This window comes from Lithobates pipiens, unplaced genomic scaffold, assembly GCF_037356315.1.
Source record: "Lithobates pipiens isolate NorthernLeopardFrog02 unplaced genomic scaffold, aLitPip1_a1.2 Scaffold_8, whole genome shotgun sequence".
Taxonomy (NCBI): domain Eukaryota; kingdom Metazoa; phylum Chordata; class Amphibia; order Anura; family Ranidae; genus Lithobates; species Lithobates pipiens.
In genome coordinates, this window is record NW_027507903.1 from 269,789,784 (window position 1) to 269,809,590 (window position 19,807).

The window sequence follows — 19,807 nt, forward strand, 5'->3', positions numbered from 1 at the left end:
AAGCAGTATTACACTACGATTACTCTCTTTTCCCTTTTTCCAATGATACACTATATTGCCAAAGCTATTAGAAAGCCTGCATTTACACATACATGAACTTTAATGGCATCCCAGTCTTAGTCAATAGGGTTGAATATTGAGTTTGCCCACCCTTTGCAGCTATAACAGCTTTAACTCTTCTGGCAAGGCTGTCCACAATGTTTAGGAGTGTGTCTATGGGAATGATTGAACATTCTTTCAGAAGCGCATTTGTCAGGTCAAGCACTGATGTTACACAAGAAGACCTGGCTCGGATGAGGTTAGGACTCTCTGCAGGCCAGTTCGGTTCCTCCACCCCAAATTCCCACATCTATGTCCTTTATGAACATTGCTTTGTGCACTGGTCCAAGTCATTTGGTGGAGAGGGGATTATGGTGTGGGGTTGTTTTTCAGGGGTTGGGCTTGGCCCCTTAGTTCCAGTGAAGGGAACTCTTAAGGCATCAGCATACCAAGACATTTTGGACAATTTCATGCTACCAACTTTGTGAGAACAGTTTGGGGATGACCCCTTCCTGTTCCAACATGACTGCCACCAGTGCACAAAGCAATGTCCATAAAGACATGAATAAGCAATAGAACACCTTTGGGATTAATTAAAGCGGAGGGTGCAAGCCAGGTATTCTTGTCCAGCTCTGTGCCTATACTCACAAATGGGCTCTGGAAGAATGGTCAAGTGTGAAGTGAACCTTCCAGAGAGGATTATATAATTTTTTGACCTTTTAAAACAAAACACATTTCAGAAAACTGTTGGATGTGAACTAGAATACACAGAACTATATATGTTTGATTTTGGACAGTGTTTTTATAGTATGTTAATGCATATACTGTATGTGTACACAATTGCAAGGATTTATGTTATGATTTAGATCTATGTATTGATTGGCACAGGCACTGATAGGTGAAAAGTGTCAAAGATATCTGGAGACCATTTTATGTTGATTTCAACATGATTTATATTGATAGCGCTGCATTTTTTATTTGTTGTCTTCAGTGAGCCAGGCTTAAAAATTCAGAAGAAGAAGCATATCACAGAGGATATCCTTTTTCAAAATGGCAGCAGCAGGTTTCTTTTTGGGGGAAGAATTGACTAATAGCATATGGGATATAAAAAAAACAAGGCAAACAAAAAAGCAAGTACCAATACATTTACAAATACTTATTTTGCTATATTTATTATTTATTTTTAATTCATGGTGGCAGTTTTAACATGAGGGAAGGGGCACTTTAATGGCATGCTACCCCTATACTGTATTATTACATACTAACCCTAATATCAAATTAGGTAGTTCCTTTTTAACGATACTAAACTGACCTACAAAGTAAATAGGCCTAATTCTTAACCTCAAAACATATTTTAATTTCAACTTTAATAGTAACTAAAGTAATCCAATAAAGCACATGACAAGCCAAATACTTTTTTTTTACAGTTTGGATAGAGTTTGGAAGTATTAGAACCTTTGTGGGGGTCTTTAGTGCTACCCAGGGCTCTGTGAGAGAGAATTACAATCACAACAGAATTACTAGATGGGAAGTGGGAGAAACTCTGCAAAGGGACAGAGACAAACAAAAATCTTACAGGTTCTTTAGCCGTCCCCTACTCTATTAAAAAAAGCATTTTTATCCCTATAAGATTTTTATTTATAAGATTGCATTTTGTACACTGGTGATGGTTCATGTGGGGATTACAGCAATGGATTTGCACGATTATGTATATCTATTTGGACTTTTTCCTTTGAAAACTTTGCTTATTGTGCTGCTTGGCACTACTACTTTTTTATTTTGAGTTTGTGTTCTTTTTTGGAGGGGTTATGTTTAATTTAGATTATTTCATTGGAGTCCACGTTTAATTCTTTTCACACAACATTCACACTAGTAATACTTGTTCAGGTGTTCTTTCAAACTTTTAACCCATTCAGCAGGAGTCAAACCTCACATATAATGGTTAAGAAATGGTGTTGCGCTCCGACTACATAAATCTAATTAAATTAACATGTACTCAAGTGACAACCAAAACAGTAATAAACTAAAGTGTGGAACTGTATGTTTAAATAAACTCAAACTCTTTCCTAGATCTAGAAGTGACACAAAATAATAACAAATTATATACAAAGACCCATTTCAAAAATGTCGATAGGAATAGTTACTTGCCAAGAGGTAGCTGCCATCACACCAACTGGCTGTGTAATATTCCTAAGGGTCAACTGATAAGATTACGCAGAAACTGTACAAACACTAAGGACTACCGCCTGCAGGCTGAAAAGATAGGCCAGAGGTTCATAAATAAGGGATATGACAATGAAGACATTAGAAAGAAAATTACAGAAGTCGAAAATATGGATCGAACCACTCTAATTAGAGATAAAACCACCCCGGCACGAGGGATGGATGGGATACCGCTCATATTAAACTACAACGCTCAACACAAGAAATTTGAAAAGATTATCAGAAAACACTGGCACATCCTACGCTTAGATGTACACTTACAGGAATTGTTGCCTGAATACCCGAAATTTGTGTACAAAAAGGCAAAGACTTTAAGGGACAAGATAGTCAAGAACATCCCCGACCCCCCACCCACAGGCCTGACTTTCTTCACTGGTAAAGGGTTCTTCCCATGTAAAAGGTGCTTTTCATGCTTAAAAACAAAACGCCCAGCTGAAAAGAAATTTAATTTTACGTCTACAAGCACTGGGAACACGTACGAAATAAAAGATTTCGTATGCTGTAATACCGAGGGAGCGGTGTACGTGTTGCAATGCAGTTGTGGCTTGCAATACGTAGGCCGCACCAAAAGACCTTTAAGGGTACGAATAAAAGAGCATGTTAAAAACATCATTAATGGCTTCGACAAGCACAGCGTTTCCAGGCACTTTTGCATACACCATAACAAGGACCCTACCCAGCTTATGTTTTGGGGTATCGAACCCTACAAAAGACATTGGAGAGGGAGCCATAAGGTCAGAACACTAAGTCAGGCAGAGTCTAGATGGATTTTCACTTTAGACACTTTTGCGCCCCAGGGACTCAATATTGATTTTGACCTTAATTGTTTTATTAGTGATTTTTGACTACATTATCTATAAGCTTCTTTTGTTAGGATGTTTTTAAAATTACTATTATGTGAATTTTGGATCTCTTTTCCGGTGTCCTCTCCTAAATTGAGAGCGATTCTGATATTTTGATATATTTTATCTTATCCTATTCTATTTTTATATATATTCTATTCCCCTTTTTTTTAATCAGTTTCTGTTTTTAGTGTTTCTCTTGGAGATCGATTATGACTACCGCTCATACTAAACTACAACGCTCATATCAGAGTGATTCTGATATTTTTACATATTCTATCTTATTCTATTCTATTTTTATATATATTCTATTCCCCTTTTTTTTTTTTTTTTTTTTTTTTTTTTTTTTTAATCAGTCTATGTTTTTAGTGTTACTCTTGGAGATCGATTATGACTCCCGTTAGGACCATCTATGATGGCCGTTATCATGGAATTCTTACATCCTAGTCCAATATATTGTTGATCTCATATACACACAATTTTAGCTATAACTTTTAACTTTTTCCAATATCACTCAGTTTATACACTGCTAGTGATCTAGTAAATAGTCGTAAGTGTGTTTTAGATCACTGTCTCCCTCCTAGACATCACTGCTTTTTAAATGGACCTGTTGATAATTTATATCGCCAATAGCTGATTCCCAATTATTGGCCATGCTATACCACACACCTTAAGATTTTATATAATTATCGATATCTCTTACACATAATAATTTTATGACTATGGTTTTACTAGTGTAGTTTTTATTTTGTTTTTATTTAATCACTTTCAATTTTAATATATTTGCCCAGTATTGCCTATACTTTTCCTCTTTGTTGTTTTATGCTAGATGTCATTTTAGAAACGAACGTTATTGCGCAGGTACGCTAATGAGAAGGGTTGCTCTGCTACTACCTTCGGGGCTGCGCCAATAAGAATAATGTTTCCTGGGTATCTCCCAGCGGGCTATAACAGTTAATGATAATCTACAATAAAAAATACCCCCACAAAATGATCGCAAGTGAGGCTTGCACATTTCCTGTCACTGTCACGTCCGTTGACCATTACTCTATATATATTAGCCCACGAGAAAATGGCCGTAGATGGGGCCACAATGGACTTCACAAAAATGGCTGCTAATTACTGACACTATTTATACGTTCGCCCTTACCCCAGTTGTTATTCCCTGATGAAGTCATTTGACGATACGCGTAGGAACACAATTGGCCAGTAAGGACACCGGAAGTGACGTCCGGAAGCGCGAACGTGACACGCGTTCGTTTAAGTTGTGCTTTTATTATTGTTTTAAATGTGAGTACCTTACCTTCGTTTTATACCCAATAAATTGTGAATACGTACTTCACTATTGGAGTGTTCCCCTTGCTTTCTCTGCATGTTACAACGTGCCCACGGTGAATGAGAGTCCAGGATTACATCACCTACTGAACCTACATTGGACAACAAGCGTCACTTTGGAAACGCTGTTTACCTTACAGCAGTAAGGTAAGGTAATTACTGCACCTAGTGTGAGGATATTATACGGATAGGAGCACTGGTGGAATCCACCCCCTGCCTTTGGAGCACGCAGGATACTGCTTTGTTGATCACCAAATGGACGCATTTTATCATTAAATGGATATGCTCTCTATATAACTATAGTTCACCTTATTTTTGTTTTTGGAATTTTTGCTCAAACACACATTTCACTGCTTATGGACTATTAGTATTTTGTTCAGACACGTGACACACTACACATGGATTATTAGTATTTTGTGTATTCTTTGATCTGTTTTGCACTTTTATAACGACACTCAGGTTTTTTTTTTTTTTTTTTTTTTGTCATATCATCTATATATTCGGATATATACTTAATATTATCTCACTGTCATCTATAGAGGATTTCTCATATTAAGTTTTTTGTCAAGCGCACAATGTGACCTGGTGTATTGCACTTTAATATTTATGCACATTGTTTGAGTTTATTTAAACATACAGTTCCACACTTTAGTTTATTACTGTTTTGGTTGTCACTTGAGTACATGTTAATTTAATTAGATTTATGTAGTCGGAGCGCAACACCATTTCTTAACCATTATTACTTAATCTGGGGAAGGTGTATACCCCTGCCGGTGTTTTGCTGCAACCCCACTAGTTTTAGGACACATTGGTAGGCGCGAGAATACTTTTACTCTCATTTCTGATTTAAATACCCATTCATTCTTGCTGCCACAATGGAAGTCTTTTCCTTTATGGAAAAAAGGAAAATCAACTTAGAGCAGGTTTTTAATAGCTCAGACCCGAATGGCACTAAAAGTGGTGGCCTGGAGAGCCTAATACGCAGGTTAGCCCATAACATGGAGAAGAAGGTGAGCCTTTGGTGGGATATAACCACCTTCGAGCAATACCAAAAGGACAAGATAGTCCCTAGACGTCTAAGATGGGACGTCACACCAAATGACGGTCTTACGGACCAAGAATCGATTGATGAATGGTTCGCCTTTTTTAATGGGAAAGGGTTGGAATTACTGGACTTCCTAATCAAAAGGAAGCAAAGAAAACTAAATAGAATAGATCAAACGATAGGAGAAATAAAGGGAGAACTGGAGACACATAAGGATAAGTTGGAACTCACAACTATGATGACACAACTAAATAAAGACCTTGTGAAGAAAGACAGGGAAGTGCAAGCAAGGAAAAGTAAGAAATATATTAGAGATATTAATGATTTTAAAAATGAAGATGTTTTTAAATGGCAAAGACAAGGAGGGAGCTCTGATCCTATTTCTACATTTTCCACGCCTGAGAAGAACATGTCACAAGTAAACAGGCTAGAGGGACCACAACAAAATGATCAACAATATATAAACAAAATGGAGGTATCTAGATATCCGAGACAAGAAGAGAGCCGAAATGACTATAATTATTCGACTCCACAGAGGAGTGATAGGAGACCACCTCACCCCAACCAGACCCCACAAAATGGAGGTAAAAAACCATACTGGAAAAACAATAACAATTCTAATAGGAGGGGACAAAATAATAACTACAACAGACCGGGCTATGACCAAAGAGATAACAGAGGCCCACCGCAAGGAGCATATGGACAACGAGGAAGGAGCCCACCACAGAACTATGGAAATGGCCATAGAGACAGTTGGGGCCCACCTCAGGGCCATACCTACTCTCATGACCAATATTCGGTACCGACGTACAATCACTATGCCCCATTAAGGGACCACTATGAGGAGAATAGAGACGGGAGAAGCCAAAATTACTATCAGGACGCCTATCAAAATAGGCCTTTTTTAGGGAGAGGTATGGAGACTCACCCACAGAGACGTCCAAACGATACCAGGGACATAAGGAGAAGTTCACCAAGAAGAGAGGAAAGAGGGCCGGAAAAAGATTACAGACAAAGAAGAGACTGAAAGGGGAGGGGATCTTCAACCTGAGTGGGCAGCCCTTATCTCAAGAGGAAATAGGTGTACTCGATAAAGGGCTAAAATACGCTCCCACTAAGAATATGGACAAATTTGAGACGTATCTAGGAGTACAAAAATATGTTAGGACATTAAACATTAAAAAACATCTAGCGAGCAATCCCATCAAAAAACGCATCCAGGTAGCGGATCAGGATGTGACACATAGTGAATTAAGGAATAGATCGGTGTTCAACCCAACGGTCTCCAACAATAAACATGTTGAAGTATTCAAAAAGGTAGTGCTACAAGATCTCAAGGACCTAAAAATCAAGAAGCGTGAGGATCCAAAGTTTATGAAAAACGGGATTAAGAAACTATCAAAGCGGAAAGATATCGTTATCCGACCCGCCGACAAGGGCGGAGGAATTGTCATCCTCTCAAAAGTACAGTACTGCGATAATATGAAGAAGCTACTAGGAGATAACACTACATATACAAAACTAACCAAGAATCCCATGTTTAAATGTAGGAAAGAACTTGAACAGGTAGTTCACCTTGGGCTGAAAAAGGATATCCTGAGCAAAAAAGAAGCCAAATACCTGATTCCAGAGGCATGCAGGACTCCGATTATTTACGCCTTACCAAAAATACACAAGGATAAAATTGATCCCCCGTTTAGGCCCATAGTGAATGGGATTGACTCCCTCACCTCTAGAATGGGGGAATACATAGATAAATTCTTACAACCTGTGGTCACAAAAACCGAAGCCTATCTGAGAGACACGAAGCAGGTATTGCAAATATTAGAAGAACTACCTGAAGAGGAAGGACCCTGGACTATGGCATCAGTTGATGTCTCTTCATTGTACACGGTGATTCAACACTATCAAGCCTGTGAGGCTGTAAAATGGGGCCTAAGAAAGTACAGCACGTTGTCGTGCTCCCAGCGTAAATATTTGGTCAAATGTCTGGACTTTTGCCTTAAAAACAGTTATTTTTGGCATAACCGTGAGTACTTCCATCAAAGAACTGGAGTGGCGATGGGAGCCAAATTTGCTCCCAGTGTGGCATGTTTATTCATGGCCCAATGGGAAGATGAAGCGGTATATACCAACAGACCCAGAGAACTGGCTATATATAAAAGGTATATAGACGATATTCTGATACTCTGGAGAGGCGAAACAACCAGCCTAGTTAGATTCTTGGAAGGACTAAATATTAATAACAGAAACATTAAACTATCCTGGGAAGTGAGTACCGGATCAATATCTTTCCTAGATCTAGAAGTGACACAAAATAATAACAAATTATATACAAAGACCCATTTCAAAAATGTCGATAGGAATAGTTACTTGCCAAGAGGTAGCTGCCATCACACCAACTGGCTGTGTAATATTCCTAAGGGTCAACTGATAAGATTACGCAGAAACTGTACAAACACTAAGGACTACCGCCTGCAGGCTGAAAAGATAGGCCAGAGGTTCATAAATAAGGGATATGACAATGAAGACATTAGAAAGAAAATTACAGAAGTCGAAAATATGGATCGAACCACTCTAATTAGAGATAAAACCACCCCGGCACGAGGGATGGATGGGATACCGCTCATATTAAACTACAACGCTCAACACAAGAAATTTGAAAAGATTATCAGAAAACACTGGCACATCCTACGCTTAGATGTACACTTACAGGAATTGTTGCCTGAATACCCGAAATTTGTGTACAAAAAGGCAAAGACTTTAAGGGACAAGATAGTCAAGAACATCCCCGACCCCCCACCCACAGGCCTGACTTTCTTCACTGGTAAAGGGTTCTTCCCATGTAAAAGGTGCTTTTCATGCTTAAAAACAAAACGCCCAGCTGAAAAGAAATTTAATTTTACGTCTACAAGCACTGGGAACACGTACGAAATAAAAGATTTCGTATGCTGTAATACCGAGGGAGCGGTGTACGTGTTGCAATGCAGTTGTGGCTTGCAATACGTAGGCCGCACCAAAAGACCTTTAAGGGTACGAATAAAAGAGCATGTTAAAAACATCATTAATGGCTTCGACAAGCACAGCGTTTCCAGGCACTTTTGCATACACCATAACAAGGACCCTACCCAGCTTATGTTTTGGGGTATCGAACCCTACAAAAGACATTGGAGAGGGAGCCATAAGGTCAGAACACTAAGTCAGGCAGAGTCTAGATGGATTTTCACTTTAGACACTTTTGCGCCCCAGGGACTCAATATTGATTTTGACCTTAATTGTTTTATTAGTGATTTTTGACTACATTATCTATAAGCTTCTTTTGTTAGGATGTTTTTAAAATTACTATTATGTGAATTTTGGATCTCTTTTCCGGTGTCCTCTCCTAAATTGAGAGCGATTCTGATATTTTGATATATTTTATCTTATCCTATTCTATTTTTATATATATTCTATTCCCCTTTTTTTTAATCAGTTTCTGTTTTTAGTGTTTCTCTTGGAGATCGATTATGACTACCGCTCATACTAAACTACAACGCTCATATCAGAGTGATTCTGATATTTTTACATATTCTATCTTATTCTATTCTATTTTTATATATATTCTATTCCCCTTTTTTTTTTTTTTTTTTTTTTTTTTTTATCAGTCTATGTTTTTAGTGTTACTCTTGGAGATCGATTATGACTCCCGTTAGGACCATCTATGATGGCCGTTATCATGGAATTCTTACATCCTAGTCCAATATATTGTTGATCTCATATACACACAATTTTAGCTATAACTTTTAACTTTTTCCCATATCACTCAGTTTATACACTGCTAGTGATCTAGTAAATAGTCGTAAGTGTGTTTTAGATCACTGTCTCCCTCCTAGACATCACTGCTTTTTAAATGGACCTGTTGATAATTTATATCGCCAATAGCTGATTCCCAATTATTGGCCATGCTATACCACACACCTTAAGATTTTATATAATTATCGATATCTCTTACACATAATAATTTTATGACTATGGTTTTACTAGTGTAGTTTTTATTTTGTTTTTATTTAATCACTTTCAATTTTAATATATTTGCCCAGTATTGCCTATACTTTTCCTCTTTGTTGTTTTATGCTAGATGTCATTTTAGAAACGAACGTTATTGCGCAGGTACGCTAATGAGAAGGGTTGCTCTGCTACTACCTTCGGGGCTGCGCCAATAAGAATAATGTTTCCTGGGTATCTCCCAGCGGGCTATAACAGTTAATGATAATCTACAATAAAAAATACCCCCACAAAATGATCGCAAGTGAGGCTTGCACATTTCCTGTCACTGTCACGTCCGTTGACCATTACTCTATATATATTAGCCCACGAGAAAATGGCCGTAGATGGGGCCACAATGGACTTCACAAAAATGGCTGCTAATTACTGACACTATTTATACGTTCGCCCTTACCCCAGTTGTTATTCCCTGATGAAGTCATTTGACGATACGCGTAGGAACACAATTGGCCAGTAAGGACACCGGAAGTGACGTCCGGAAGCGCGAACGTGACACGCGTTCGTTTAAGTTGTGCTTTTATTATTGTTTTAAATGTGAGTACCTTACCTTCGTTTTATACCCAATAAATTGTGAATACGTACTTCACTATTGGAGTGTTCCCCTTGCTTTCTCTGCATGTTACAACGTGCCCACGGTGAATGAGAGTCCAGGATTACATCACCTACTGAACCTACATTGGACAACAAGCGTCACTTTGGAAATGCTGTTTACCTTACAGCAGTAAGGTAAGGTAATTACTGCACCTAGTGTGAGGATATTATACGGATAGGAGCACTGGTGGAATCCACCCCCTGCCTTTGGAGCACGCAGGATACTGCTTTGTTGATCACCAAATGGACGCATTTTATCATTAAATGGATATGCTCTCTATATAACTATAGTTCACCTTATTTTTGTTTTTGGAATTTTTGCTCAAACACACATTTCACTGCTTATGGACTATTAGTATTTTGTTCAGACACGTGACACACTACACATGGATTATTAGTATTTTGTGTATTCTTTGATCTGTTTTGCACTTTTATAACGACACTCAGGTTTTTTTTTTTTTTTTTTTATTTTTTTTTTTTTTTTGTCATATCATCTATATATTCGGATATATACTTAATATTATCTCACTGTCATCTATAGAGGATTTCTCATATTAAGTTTTTTGTCAAGCGCACAATGTGACCTGGTGTATTGCACTTTAATATTTATGCACATTGTTTGAGTTTATTTAAACATACAGTTCCACACTTTAGTTTATTACTGTTTTGGTTGTCACTTGAGTACATGTTAATTTAATTAGATTTATGTAGTCGGAGCGCAACACCATTTCTTAACCATTATTACTTAATCTGGGGAAGGTGTATACCCCTGCCGGTGTTTTGCTGCAACCCCACTAGTTTTAGGACACATTGGTAGGCGCGAGAATACTTTTACTCTCAAACCTCACATATAGTAGTGGGTTTTTCTCCCACTACTGTACTGTATATGACAGCTTTCTTCCTCTGCTGTCAATGGTTGTTAAGGAAGTGGCAGATGCCCAGCCCCATCCATTTACTGGCCGGGAATCCCCAGCCAATTGAAGAGAGTGGCCAGGGATAGTTTAAACAAAAATGAAGAGGGTTCCCCCCATAATTTGTATCTGGCCCTTCAGGGCCCTTCAGGGCTGGTATGGATTTTTTATGCATAAATCAAGAAAAATGAGTCTCCCTTCAAAAATTCACCCCTCTATGTAAACTTCAATCACATGGGGGGCAGTATCTGGGGGCCCTCTTATTTTTAAAGGTGGAATTCCAGATTCCAATAAACCCTATCTTACAGACACCCCGAGAACAGGCCAGGGTTTTTGGGAAGTGGTTCTTGTCCTGCTAACAAGGGGACAATGTGATATGCCAGGGGGCTCCTTCATGTTAAGGGCATGTGGTTTGGTATGTTTCAGAAGGAGGGCAGCATGCACGTCGTCCCCTTTGGCCAGCCAGGCTGTATGCTCAGATAACGATCAGGTGTGGATTTTTTAGGGGACCTAAAATGTTTTTTTTCTTGACTTTTGTATGGGGTTCTCCCACAACATCCATACCAGAAGCCCAAAATGTCTGGTATAGAAGTTGGAGGGGGCTCACACCATTTTTTTTTTTTATTAAATTCATAACAGACCATAGGGCTTGGTATGGATTATGGTGGGAACCCCACTCTGTTTTTTCTGTGTGTGTGTGTGTGTTTGTGTGGGAGTGGGGGGTCCTCCATTGACATCTATACCAATCCCACATTTAGAATAAGGGTCTGGTATGGATGAAGGGAATCCTGGCTGCTTTGTTTACAAACAGATGTAAGCGGTCAAAGCTGTCATTTACCGGCAATTTAAAATGATTTTTTTCTTTGTAAATGTCAGTTTTTCTGTAGTGGGTTGAATACATCATACAGATGAGCCACTTCAAAGGAAGATTAGGAGTATTTCTCTGGCACGTTATTTAAAGGAATTTTGCATTTTTAACGTCGTCCTTGCTGCTCCCTGACAAATTAATTTTTTTTAAATGTTATTACATCTGTACTTTCCCCCCAGGACAGTTCACAGTCACCCATGTCATTTGAAAAATGAACGTTGCTTCTTAGCCTGGATAATGGCCATTATTGGTTTTTAACACTCGGCTCCCACTGATTTCAAAAGGGTTTGGATCCAACATTTTAACCAAAAGTCTATACCCTTATTAGTCCTTCTAAGCATACTGGCCATAGTTCAAAAGCCATGCAGTGCATTACCACCATGGGTGAATCTGCACAACAATGCACCAGGATTGCATCTCGGGAACCCACAGGATTCACAATGAATCCATAGGAACAATGAACCCAAACCTTATCCGTAGTTCTGAGTAATTAGGGTACCAAAAACAGGTAACTTATTAGGCTGGTCTGGATCTTTTCATCTGGTCTGCAGAGCTCAATATAACTTTATATACAGGCTGCTCAATCACCTATCACCTTTTTGTATTTCTATTACACAAAGCAAAGCAAGTAAAAATAAATCAATACCACAAATATAATGAGTACATCCACAAGCACTATGCCAGTCTGCATCAATCTTCCGATATTCTCCCTGTTTAAAGCAAAAAGTATTTTCTTAGTTGTATTTAATGTTAACATATAATAATTGTATTTTTATGAATAAATTAATTACTTTCTCTAGAATAATAAGTGTATTAAGAGAGATGTACAATAAGCACACACAGGTAGTTATTGAGTTTTGAATGTATCCTTTAGGCCTCATGCACACATGGCGTCTGTTTTGCCCCTCTGAACGACAGAACTCCTGGTAGGAGAAAAGCTGCTTAAAACACATGCCCAAGCAGTTTATTGCATGTGCGTTTAGATGCATTTAAGCGCATTTAGAAGCATAGCACATTTGAGCGGTGACAGATTCCCATGGCCATATTAATTTATTCTGGCCACTGGAATTCATTCGTGCTCAAATGCGCCTAAACATGTCTAGCGTTTAGGCGCATTGCACATTTTTTCTGCTCCACATTTTCTCTCCTGAATGTGATTTTGGACACCTAGGTTAAGATTAGAGAGGTGCTTATACAGGCTGATAATGTTCCATATAAAATGTTCACCTGTTAGGCATACCTCCCAACATTTTAAGATGGGAATGAGGGACACCTACTAGCAAATGTATGTAGGCATAAGATACGCCCCCTGCCACACCCCTTAAATGGAAAATAACCCAAAAAAAGGTTAAATAAATCCACAAGTGCTTTCTTTTACCACTACTATTCCTTTATATTGGTTTATTAAATTGAACAATTCAGCAATTTAGAATTTGGATGAAAGGTTTAGCACTGGGAAACACTTTTTGAAAGATAAAAAGTGCATTTTCTATACAACTATATAGATCAGACCAAAATGGAGGACAAATGGGGAAATGGGGACTGAGGCTCCAAGACAGGGACAGTGCCTCGAAATCAGAGACAGTTGGGAGCTATGTGTTTGGTAATTATTTAAACCTAAGTTGTGTTCTTATGAGATGCTAACGTGTTTTGCTACAGGAAATTTAAACTTGTGTTTTAGACCTGTGTTTTTAATTTTTAAGCTGAAATTAAGGAAAACCGCTAAATATGCAGGAAAAATATACAGATATGTGAATTGTATTTTTCTGTTTGAAATCAAAGATTTACATTTAAGCAGCCAATTTACATACATTTTTTGCCCCATTCAAACAGAACAAATGTACGTGCATTTTCACAGGATGAGTGAACTTCAGACAAATATAAAGACACAAATTAAAACAGCTCTTTAATTATTAATAATAAATATATTTTTTGGCAAACAATGTAAGTATATGAATTTGACCTACTGCAAGCCTCTTACAACCCACTTTTCAGCAAAGTTCAGGCTGGGGAAAAGAGAAGCAGCACAAGGAGCCAGTTATTTGTACCATACTGTGCTAACAAGGAGCATGCTGATAGAAGGAGAGCAGAGTGACAGAGAGGTGACCTTATCAATCTTCTCATTTAACTGTCCAGTTGTAAGTAGAGAAAGAAACAGGGCCCAAAAGTAGTACTTACCTGCAACAGATAGAAATCAGATATTTTACCCTTCTAAACAGGGATGTGTGGTATGGAAGAGCTATGCAAATCTCAGGACTGCATGGGCATACATACATAAATACATATACATTTTTTGGCAAGTAAAAAAGCTCCCTTATAGACTATATATTCATCTGTGTATTTAGCTGTTTTCTTCAGCTTTAAAATAACCACCCAAGTTACATAGAGGTGAATTCTATAAACTAAAATTCACAAACTATAATATAAGTTATATATTCTTACCAGAGAACATTCAACATTGGTCACATTTGTGCAGTCACATTCTGTAAAAAAATTAAGTCAACTGTTAAATTTGAGTAAATATTGCATGCATCCCATGCAAATGGGTTAACTTACTAAAGGCAAATAAGTTGTTCACTTTGCAAGGAAATGGTCCCTTAGCATACTGAATGAGCTGAAGCTCTGCTGACTTATATCACCCAATCATGCAAGCAAAATGTCCATGTAAAGTGAACAGCCTATTTGCTTTTAGTAAATCAACCCAAGAATTGCAATACAGCATAAATGTTTTGGATGGGTGTTTTTAGGTGTTCTATACAGGTTTAAGACAAAATGATTCAGCATTCAATGTAAAATACTACACAACTAGTGCAATAAAAATAGCAATATAAATAAATATTTGACTAGATACTCTAGACAAATAAACTAACTGCAGTTTTTTATAGCCCAAACACATTTAGATTTTGCATACAAAGTGTACATGTAACTAAAAATGGCAACAAGACTACAGAAATCAGCTAAGGGCAGTTGACAGGGAACTGAACACATAAGGAAGGCAGTTTTCAACCCTTAAGAGGAACCAATTATATTCAACAGCCCAACTTACCACTCCAGGCCTTTGGGCTGCTTAAAGGGTCTACACCAGGGGTAAGCAACCTCAGCCCTTCAGCTGTGGTGAAACTACAAGTCCCATGAGACATTGCAAGACCCTGACAATCACAGGTATGTCTCCTAGAGGCAGAGGCATGATGGGATTCGTAGTTTCACCACAGCTGGAGTGCCAAGGTTGCCTACCCCTGGTCTACACCATACAGCCAAATAAAAGGCTGATAACACTGCCATTAATTGGCAGGCAGTGGTTTAGTATTGTCATCCTGAAACAGGGAGTGATGTTACTTGTAGTATTGCTGGGTATAAAACTGTGCAACAGAATAACAAAAAATAAAATAAAAAAATATTATGAAAACTGCATACAGTGAGGGGTAATGCCAAAAATAAAGAAAATAGATTTAGGGGTTGATTTAATAAAGGCAAATAGACTACAGTTGCCACCTGCAAGGGCATTTGCTCCAGAGCTTAGTAAATGTGGAACTTTGCTTTGCAAGGATATTCAATCACATGCAAGGAAAATAAAAAAACATGCAGTTTTTGCTTGCAGATGATTGGATGATGGAAGTCAGCAGAGCTTCCCTTCATTTACTAAGCTCTGGACCCTATGCCATTGCAGAGTGCAACACATCTGCAAAGTGCCCATTTTTATTGTCTTTAGTAGACTAACCGCATTGAATTTATATACACTTCATTGGGTATATTTATAAAGAACAAGGGTGCACACCACTTCAGGCAAAAATGGACACGTCTGGTCCAAGGTGCTGATCCCGGTTCATCACCGTAGGCAGTATCAAGAAAAAAAAGAAAATATTGATCAAACACTTGAATCCAAAATATTTCTTTATTGTCATGAGCCAGACAAAATTGCAATGATGATCAGTTGACGCGCTTCACACGAATAGAACCGTGCTTGTTCACAACAATTGAAATGCTCACAATACAAGCTATTAAAAGGCGTATATATACACTTAACACAAAACACCTGTAGTTAATGTAAACATGTAATGTATTAAAAACAAAAATAGAAAAATGAGCAAAAAATTGTATATATACCAATATAAATCACATATATCACTGTATAACAAATTAACAAAAAAAGAGACAATGTAAACATGTACACAAGAAATGTATTAAAAACAAAAATAGAAAAATGAGCAAAAAATGGTATATATACCAATATAAATCACATATATCACTGTATAACAAATTAAGTCTAATTATATGATTTAATACTTATTATTAAAGACTTCTTAAAAAATGTTCAAGGATAAGAGGAAACAATAAGGTGCTAAACCATGTACATGATGGAAAGAATACATACAACTCAGCATATACATGAAACTCAACCATGTCCACGTGTTTTTAAGAAGTCTTCAATAATAAGTATTAAATCACACAATTAGACTTAATTTGCTATACAGTGATATATGTGATTTATATTGGTATAGATACTTGTTTTTTCACTCATTTTTGTTTTTAAGACATTTCTTGTTTACATGTCTGTCTATTTTTTGTTTTGACTATTTTGTGATCAGATGTTTTAGCATTTAAGAAATGTTTTTATGTCGGTAAAGTTTTATGTTGATTGCTCTTTAACTACAGGTATTTTGTGTTATGCCGCGTACACACGGTCAGAGAATCCGTCGGAATGCGTCTTATCGGACCGTGTTGTCAGATAATCCGACTGTGTGTGGTATGCATCGGACTGATTCCGTTCGAATCTCCGTCGGACCCAATTTTCCAACATGTTGGAAATATTTCCCGACCAACTGGGCCGGTCGGACGTAATCCGATCATGTGTAGAGAATTTTGATCGGACCAAGTGCCACGCATGCTCAGATCAAATTCCTACATCAAAGCTATTGGCTACTAGCCTGAATCTAGTCCCATCGTAACGAAATGACGTCATCACGTTCTGAAAGATCGGATTTTTCGACAACTTAGTCCGACCGTGTGTATGCAACAGTTTCGGACACAATCCGTCAGACTAAATCTGACGGACAAAATCCGACGGATTTGGTTGTGGAAATTTCCGACCGTGTGTACGTGGGCTTAGGTGTTTGATTTGATATACGCCTTTAAATAGCTTGTATTGTGAGCATTTCAATTGTTGTGAACAAGCATGGTTCTTTTCATGTGAAATGCGTCAACTGATCATTATTGCAATTTTGTCTGGCTCATGACAATAAAGAAATCTCCACAGCATCTTTTGGATTCAAGTGCGTAATCAATCTTTTCTTATTTTCTATATTTATAAAGAAGTGGATTTGTCTTTTACCAAACATTCACTGGAGGTGAATCAATCATTGCTATTTAAAACACATGCACAGGGAAGAGTCACCTGCACTGAATGTATGGTGAATGTGAGATTCACTGCTGTATAAATATACTCCTATGCATTTTTCATTGTGTTTGTGTTCTCACCAGTTGATCCAGATTCCTCCTACGATCAGCTTACACCCAAATGAGCCTTAACTTGTATATGTTTGAAGTATGGCAATTGTTAGCTCCTGTAGGGGCCAAGGGCGCTACGAATGGGTTTCCCAACAATGTAAAGTGCTTTGGGATATCTCAGGGCTATCTCAGGGCTATACAAATATATACTAACATGTAAAACTGTAAATTGTGTTTATTTAGCCCAGGTTCACACTGAGCTGTGGGAATGAAGGCATGCGCGTTCAGCTAAATTTCACTTCCGCATGTCAGTCCGGATTTCAGCCGCGATATCAGAGACATCTTTGCAGGTTTCTGCACTAATGTCAATGTAAATTGCAGCTAAAAATTGCAAAAAGTAGTACAGAAACTACTTTTTGAAATCGGTGCATCGCTGCAGATGCAGCGTTGCACAGATTAGGGCGATGCCATTGACGGCAATTGCTGCCGATTTGACAACACGCTCCAGTGTGAACCAGGGCTAACATGTTTATTTATTTATATTCAACTGAATATCCTGTATAGGGATGAGCTTCGTGTTCGAGTCGAACGTACGTTCGACTCGAACATTGGCTGTTCGGCCGTTCGGCGAATTCCGAACGTTTGGGCCGTTCGCGTCAAAATTCGAGTGACGCGCGCGCGGACCACAATGCACTGCGGTGGCGCAGTGCATTGCTGCCCCATGATTGGCCAAGCATGCACTGTGACCCCGCATGCTTGGCCAATCGCAGCGCCGGCAGCGAGGAGAGCCATGATTGGCCACAGGCATCCTGCCTGTGGCCAATCATAGCTCAGGCTGTGTAGTGCACGCCCCACACTATATAAGGCCGCCTTTGAGGCGGCCTCCTGTAGTGTGTTACTTAGCATCTGAAGTAGTGGGTGTTCTGTGTACCTTCAACACAGTACACACCAATCGTTTTTGGTTGATTTCCTATCTTGCTGCTGTGTAGTGGTTGTTGTCTGTGCCCTGACTGCAGTATACACCACTATATTCACCTCACCTATATAGCTAGTGATCTAGCTTTAACCACTTAACAACTGCCCATTGCCGATTAACGGCTTCAGGGGGGTTGTTTAACTCTGAGAGGCCGTTAATTAACGACCTCCCAGAATTCTGCTCTTGCGTGCCCCGAGGTGTGCGCACTCGAGAGCATCCGTGACCGCCGGGTCGCATCACGGATCACGGTAAACGGCCGCTCATAGCGGCCGTTTACCACGTGATTGCTCCGTCAAATGACGGAGTGATCACTTGGAAACAAACCGGCGTCATGTTATGACGCCTGTTCCTCCCTCCCCTCTCTGTACCGATCGGTACAGCGGAGGGGAAAGAGATCGGTGTCAGCAGCGATGTGGGCTGCATCTGCAGTGCCCACATCGCTGCTCACCGAATTTAACCCCTCAATTCCCTGCCAATACTCTGCAATACCAGTGCATACTCTGCAGTACCCTGCCATTACTCTGCAGTACCCCGCCATTACTCTGCAGTGCAGTACCCTGCCATTACTCTGCAGTGCAGTACCCTGCCATTACTCTGCAGTACCCCCCATTACTCTGCAGTAACCCCCATTACTCTGCAGTACCCCCCAATACTCTGCAGTACCCGCCATTACACTGCAGTACCCGCCATTACTCTGCAGTACCCCCAATACTCTGCAGTACCCTGCCATTACTCTGCAGTACCCTGCCATTACTCTGCAGTACCCCCCAATACTCTGCAGTACCCCCCAATACTCTGCAGTACCCGCCATTACTCTGCAGTACCCGCCATTACTCTGCAGTACCCCCAATACTCTGCAGTACCCTTCCATTACTCTGTAGTACCCCCCAATACTCTGCAGTACCCTGCTATTACTCTGTAGTACCCCGCCAATACCCCGCCAATACTCTGTAATACCCTGCCATAAATTGCCATACCCAGCCATACTCAGAGATACCCAGCCATACTCGGTGATACCCTGAAATACCCAGCCATAGACGCCCCCCACCCCTCACCGCCCTCCGGTGCTTCTACCAACTCGCCAGTACGATCAAAGCCAGAATCTTTTTTTTATTTTTTATTTCAGGCTTCCCAGCCTAGAGGTGAGATGTGGGGTCATATTGACCCCCCAGATTTCACTGTAAAGAGGACCTGTCACCCCATATTCCTATTACAAGGGATGCCCATGCCATGTTTCTCAATGATTTTCAACCATATTGCAGGAACCAGATATAACATTAAAACCGCAAGCAGTTTTAAATGGTGTTATTTCCGTTTAATGTCATTTTGTGCAGGGACTGTTCTAAACACGGGAAACACGTGGCACTTCACAGGCATACTACAGACACCCCCCAGGCACCATATTTAAAGGAATATTTCACTTTTTTTCACTTTAATCGTCATTAAAATCAGTGCTCCCGCCAAAACGGCAGTTTTTAAAACTTTTTT

The 19,807-nt window shown here is 39.2% G+C and overlaps 1 protein-coding gene across 3 annotated transcripts in view; it reads right to left on the minus strand.

Moving 5' to 3' along the window:
• OTOGL (otogelin like) overlaps nucleotides 1-19,807 on the minus strand; it is a 253,043-nt gene that overhangs the window by 23,841 nt on the left and 209,395 nt on the right. For all 3 annotated transcript variants that reach the window (XM_077471956.1, XM_077471955.1, XM_077471957.1), the window contains 2 exons: nucleotides 14,341-14,381; nucleotides 12,545-12,608 (listed from right to left, as the gene is read on the minus strand). In XM_077471956.1, coding sequence (XP_077328082.1) covers nucleotides 12,545-12,608; nucleotides 14,341-14,381 — 105 coding nt within the window. The remainder of the gene's footprint in view (nucleotides 1-12,544; nucleotides 12,609-14,340; nucleotides 14,382-19,807) is intronic.